A 6,386-nucleotide genomic window follows, 5' to 3' on the forward strand; every position below is an offset into this window, starting at 1 on the left:
TGTACATTTAGTGCTTTCTAGTAATACTGCAGAGATAATACTAGTTTAAAAGTCCCTTTACTGACAATGACATCATCTGGTGTACATTACCTCATCCCCCTTCTCCTCCCTGACGTTGGCAGGTTCGAAGCCCTCCCTCTCTGACGGCACCCACACCATCTTCTTGGCCGCCCAGTCGGCTTGTGCCACCCCGCTGTTGCGAAAATCATTTTCCAGAAACAGGTACTTGTTGTCGTCAGGGGCCGGGTCAGCCATGTTGGAGGTGTCGCTGCTTGCGGCTGAGTGGATCTCTGGCGGTTCACAGGCGGCAGAGTCGATCTCCGGCGGTTCAGAGGTGGTCGAGCTGCCGTCCGAATCGTCACTACTACTGACTTGTTCGGCCTCCGGTTCGCTGACGGGAGACAAGTTGACCTCTGGCCTGCTGATACGACAGACATGACAGAACTCACACACTGAAAATGAATGGGCTAAAGTACAACAGAAGACGTTGAGCAGGACAGTGTCAAAGCCTGACACTGTACACAATATTTTACTGTTTATACGAGTGAGGCTCCTTGTTAAAGGAAGACCAATGTTAAAACAAAGTCACTACATTCCTCTTTAGGTAAAGAAGGAAAATGACGACCAGTGGGCTGACATTCGGGAAATTACATGAAAAGCTTCCACAGCTAGAGTTGGCTGAACTACAAATTTGAACTATTTGGTACCTAATCTGGAAGTTATTAACTATACGTTAGCTAAAGTGTAAGTTCAGGCAAGATATAAACTCGTAGATATCTTAAGAGTAAATTAAGGCTAAAGTTGTAAACTAACTGACTGATATTAGTTATTTAAACTGTAGCATATGGGTTAAATTAGATTATAAAACCACCTACTACAGTGACAGTCTACTTCAGATACTGTGCAGGTAAGAAATTGAAGTGTAATTACTGCTACACACTAGAATAGTAGACAAGATGTGAGTCACTTTAGATTGTATGAAATAATGCTGCACTATGATTCTGTGACACTTTCCACTAATTTTAGAAAACTTAGTTGCGGATTTTGCAGGGTAGCTCAACAACAACCCCCTGAAAATCTTTGCTGGCCTCCAGGTATTTAACTCATTTTGCTACAGTGATGTACAGGTGCACTCCAGGAATCTGTGACATCACTGCTGGGTGTGGCTGCAGGTGCAACGAAGCATATTTCTAAGCACAACCATCTGCTGACTAAAGGCTGTGGCGACTAGTGTCAAAAATATAGAATTTAAATTAAAGTATTCATGCAAGCAACAATCAAACAGTTAACAAAAGACTTTTACGCTTAACTAGATCACATTTTAAATCGTCAATTAACAATCAGGTGAAAAATAACACACAGCACCAAGCAGAGGAAACACACATCTGCCACAGCCTGCTGGTATCTAAAACAGCCTCTTACTTTCCACCTGATCACACAGAAGACTCAGAGGTGATAAGGACAAAACAACATCAATAAAAATAAAAAATAAAAAAAATGCATCAGCTCATATTCTTCCTCTTTCTATGACTCAAACTGCCTTTGCATCCCAATGAAACAGATCATACATTTGGTTTCAAGTGAACTGCCTGACAGCAGTCGGCTGATAACAGGCACATTTCCATAAGTTTGCATGGAGCTACTTACTCACTTATCCTTGTTTCTCCATGCAGGTCACAGGGCTGCTTTGACCTCCCATTCAACAGCAGGTAATAAAACATGAAAAGCAGCAGCACACAGATAATAACCCCTGCAATCAAACAAGTGAGCTGCCATGCTGGAATGCCCATGTTTGGCTAACCCTTTGCTCCTGGTAGCTTGGTAGCCCAAAGAGGGATGCTAGGGACTTAACAGGCATACTACCTTATAAGGTGCAGTGTGCATGTGTGTCCAGCCAAGCCTACAGTTTACACCAAAATGGTGACATGTCACAAGGTGCATCCATGTGTGGCCACTGGCACACAGACAAAACAGACCAGGTAGAGTCTATGTGAGCAGGAATCAATATAATTTCCAACTCAGATTTCTGCCATATGTAATGGGAAATATAATGTTTTAAATTAATATAAATCACTAAACAGATTAAAATACAATCCCTGAGCTTTGTTAGCTGTTGCTATTAGATTTTGAATCATGATGCAACACAATTTTGTTCCATTTGTTTCTCTTCAACAGAAAATGATAATACAATATTGGTTTTAGTTGATTTAAAGTGATGGAAATGTGCCTTCAAACTTTTTTTTCTCCATCCTCCAAAGATGGTAGCTAATCTTCCTGGTTTAAATTACAGTTGGACTTTATAGTTAATTCAACAGGTCATTTCCATAGAAGTAGTAAAAGCCTCCACCTGTGTCCTGCATTAATGCTGTTGGGTTTAATTTCAGCAGTTTAAAGTCAAATTAAAAGAAAAAAAAATCCTCATACTCACTGTGCAGAGCTTCAGTCCTCAGTGCTGATGAAGGAGGCTCAACTCCAGAGTCATGTCAGGTAAGTCAAGTGGTAATGATAGTGATGATGAGGATGATGATGGTGGTGGTGGTGGTGGTGATGATGATGATGTCGTCCTTCCTCCTCCTCCACCACAACTATTTAAAGCGGCCTGCAACACCTGGGGGTGGAGCAGCGCGCGTGACCCGCCTCATTTCCATAATTGGCAGCAGCGCACGAGCGAGCGATCAAGAGGGGGTCAGGTCATCTGCCTTCAAATTAAAAGCCTTGAAATGTTAGCAAGAAAGCAGGATGTTTAATGGTTGATTGTTACTGGATGAGTGCTATTTTTGCATTAAATTGTGACATATAATCTAGATTACACTGTTCACACACATGCACATGTAATATTATCCTTTTTTCTTTTAATAATAATAGCATTTACACCAAAAATAGGCTATAGGTTTTGAATAAGAATGATTTTGGCTTTAGCAGCTACTTTTTGATTTTGTTTTATCCCTGGCGTTTTATAGGCTAACAGGCTGTGAACTTTGAACTGAATCTACTTTAACTTGGTATCACCTTTCAAAAAAAAAAGAGAGGGAGAGAGAGAGAGAAGGGGAAAGAGGAAAAGAAGAAAGAAAAAATCGTATTAAAACTGGTGCAAATCCTACCTAGGCTGAGTTACTTTCATTCTTGTGTGTGATAGCAGAGCCAGTCTGGTGATATACGGTTTTCTTGAGGAAATGTTTGCGCGAAGGGTTTGTCCCCGCGGGCTCGCCGTAGTAGCCTCCTCGTCTCCATGGTGACCGTAGGAAACAACGCTTGTTCCTGATTTCCTCCCGTCTTGCTTACTTCCTACTTTATGAGACTTCTCTTTCTGTCCTAAAAGTGAAATCAATGTCTTCCACTAGCCCTGTCTCTCCGGAGGAGGAGCAGGAGGACTTTGAGAAGTTTTTCACCGTGTTTGACGGCTCTTCTCCGGAGGACGTGTCCCACGCCCGGCAGCTGTGGAGCTCCCTCTCCCTCATGCCGCCGCTGGAGTCCCGGCTGGTGTCCGCGGACATCCGACAGAGGCTGCCTGTGTCCCGGCCGCAGCAGCGCAGCAGCACCGCCGCCGCTGAACCACCTAAACCCCGCAACCCAGAGCCGCCGAGTGTCCCTGGTCTCCGGCAGAGACAGGAGGAGGAGAGGCGGCGGTACGAGGCCATGGCCGACCAGAGGAAGGAGATCCTGGCTCTGCTGAGGAGGCAGCGGGAGCAGAGGATCCAGAGGGAGCTGCTGTCTGCAGACTTTAAACCAAAGGTGAAGCCCTGCAGAGAGAAAGTGTTGAAAATACAGAAACCTGCAGACTGTGAGGACGAGGACCTGGTCAAACAGCTGCAGTAGGAACAGTATTATATATATTATTGACTATACAAAGCCACTCTGGACTAAATACCTCAGAATAAAAGGACAGTTCAAAGGTGCTCTAATACTTAACTGACCCCTTTCATTTGAACACATATGATGGAAATTGGGATCAGACATTTTGTTGATGTTTAAAGTGAAAGAAGTAAACACCTAACCCATACAACAAACATTATAAAAATGAATTTGTTCATTTAATATCGGCTATTGATTGATTGATTGAAAACTTTATTGAACAACATTAGACAAGTGTTCAAAGGGATAAAAAAAACACAATAAAGCCCAAAGGCTTGTTTCCATTGTGGTCCTATTTGATGGTAGATGGTAGGCTACACATGGATTTAAAACAAGGAAGACAGGCACACAACACATGGACTAAAAACATGGGGGAGACACTAGGCACATAGACTACAACACTGAAGAGAAAGAACAAATAAAATAGATAAAACAAAAGATTAGGTCCCAAACAGAGACAGCAAAACATAAAGCAGACACACAAACAAACAGTACAATATTAAAAGCAGAGATTTTAAAAAAAAGTCAACATTCACAGAAAGCTGAGGCATTTGGGCCTAAATCAGGCTATGGTAGTTTTTACGGCTCAGTTATGGCACTGTTGTGTGGGCCAGATGTGGCTCGGATGTAATGAGCCGGGCTTGAGAGACTGAGACTCTTAGTTATCTGGACTTATTGTGGCAGTTGTGGGCACAATACGCCAACTATCTCCTGCATTCAGGTTGTGTGACAGCCACTGACACAGGAAACAGTTTCTGTGATGAAAACCCATCAGTCAGGAACAGGAAGTCTCTTTTCTGGTTGCAAATTGGTGATATTTAGGCTACCGAATGAGTCTTAAACAGGATGCACAAACCATTTTGGATTTAATAATGTAAAAAAAGCTCTCTGCTGGGTCTTTAAATAAAAAAATATTAGATGTCAACCTGACTCCTTCAGTGGTATCACAATCAGTTTGCTTCAAACAGCGTTACATAACATAACATGAAGTGGACCTTGTGTGGATATTCAAATTCCCAATGTCCAGTGGAGAAGGCGCAACCATAAAAGGATAATCAGAGGCCTACCGACTGTTGACTTTAACTAATTTGGTTAAAGTTTTCAAAGAACACCCAGCACACAGAGGCCTGACGTCCACTGTATGAACAACCTGTCTGCACAATTAGCTTCAGAGTGACCTCCATCTTTATCTCCTCCATCGGATCAGCGGCCTCCCTCTGTGCTCAGTGTAATGACTGTTTAGTTTCCTCAGTGATGATGAACAGCATGTGATAAACTTGGAGCAGCAGTATCCCAAAGAAATTTAAATCAAACGCAACTGGACTTTTGTTTTTTAGAACAAGAAAAAGAATAACCAAGTCCAGTTGCGTTTGATTTCAATTTCTTTGGGATAACGATGACCTGTCCTGGACAAATGAGAATATTCACAGGCTTGGAGCAGCAGAAATAATGTAGTTAATGTGTATTGTTATGAAAAATATAACCTTATTTTCTCCATTAGCATGAGTTGATTTCTGTGTTTATGCTTTTTTTTTTTTCCAGCAGCACCTGAAGTGACCTTTTGTCATTGTTGTTGGAAGTTGGTGCGATGATGGGAATTTGCCATAAGGTGTCAGTAGAAGCTCATTTGTGTGCATGCGTTGTGTGTGTGAATGTGTGTGTGTGTAAGATGGTTAAATCAATCTCAGAAATTAAAAAAAAAAAGGTGAGAAACTTTAGTTTGGACCTGTTTACCTACCTTGCTCATAAACTGCTGTCTCTGCGTGCTCCTGAGTTAAACCCCCCGACTTTTCGTCACTCTGATAAAAATTCACCATAAAATGCAGCTAGACTCTGAGGCGGTGTCAGCGTCTGATATCTCAGCCCAGCAGTCTCTTCTCTCCAGGGTGGAAAACGATCGCCGTAATATCTGTACGCCAGCTGTTGCTTGCTCAGTTTGCTGCGCTTCATTACTGCTCATATGAGAGATGGAGCTCTGAGGGAGTATTATGGTCAGTGGGAACTGATGTTCCTGATATTTAACTGACATTTCATACAGAGCCTCGGGAGACCCCGCAGCCTGATACAGAGCTGATCTGATGAATGTTCAGCTGCACAAAGTTGGCAACATCTCGCTTAAAGTCCAGCGATATCTCCTCTTGTCTGTCGAGTCGACCTCCTGTTGAAAGGGTGCACCAGCTTTAAAATATACATCAAGGGTTTTATAGAACTCTTAAATTTTGTAAACAGTATTTTCAGATGAGTCGAAAGCCGAGCTCCATGTTTTTGGCAAATACAGTCTGATGTTATGGTTCAGTGATGTTTTCTATTCTTCCTTGTGTTTGTTGTGAATTCCCTCTGGCACGTACTGTGAATGCAATATTAACTTTTCAAAAATAAATAACTTTGTTCTATAAAACATTCAGCATCAGCTGTTTACTCGGACATATGCTGGTTGCTGGTGTTATCCTATATTATTTTTGTTGCCATCCACAAATCCCATGAAAAGTCAAAAAATTAAACTGTTAGGTTGCCTTTTAATACTTCAGTCCTCC

General features: G+C 42.1%; 2 protein-coding genes across 3 annotated transcripts in view; one reads left to right on the top strand and one right to left on the bottom strand.

Moving 5' to 3' along the window:
- LOC146982637 (uncharacterized) overlaps positions 1-375 on the bottom strand; it is a 28,070-nt gene extending 27,695 nt beyond the window's left edge. For both annotated transcript variants that reach the window (XM_085783700.1, XM_085783701.1), the window contains exon 1: positions 91-375. In XM_085783700.1, the coding sequence (XP_085639826.1) occupies positions 91-255 (165 nt within the window). In that variant the 5' untranslated portion in view covers positions 256-375. The remainder of the gene's footprint in view (positions 1-90) is intronic.
- A 2,952-nt stretch (positions 376-3,327) lies between these two features.
- On the top strand, positions 3,328-6,155 carry hoatz (HOATZ cilia and flagella associated protein). The gene is made up of 2 exons (XM_085785591.1): positions 3,328-3,732; positions 5,398-6,155. The coding sequence occupies exons 1-2, from the start codon at positions 3,328-3,330 to the stop codon at positions 5,407-5,409; spliced, it is 417 nt and encodes a 138-aa protein (XP_085641717.1). The 3' UTR covers positions 5,410-6,155.
- Positions 6,156-6,386: the final 231 nt, after the last annotated feature.

The sequence above is a fragment of the Trachurus japonicus genome, chromosome 8 (genome assembly GCF_045865225.1).
Source record: "Trachurus japonicus isolate A0001 chromosome 8, Traja_1.0".
In the NCBI taxonomy this organism is placed as follows: Eukaryota; Metazoa; Chordata; class Actinopteri; order Carangiformes; family Carangidae; genus Trachurus; species Trachurus japonicus.

What these genes read in the sequence shown, in the direction of transcription:
- hoatz (XM_085785591.1), top strand. Translation starts at nt 3,328, where the DNA reads ATGTCTTCCACTAGCCCTGTCTCTCCGGAGGAGGAGCAGGAGGACTTT.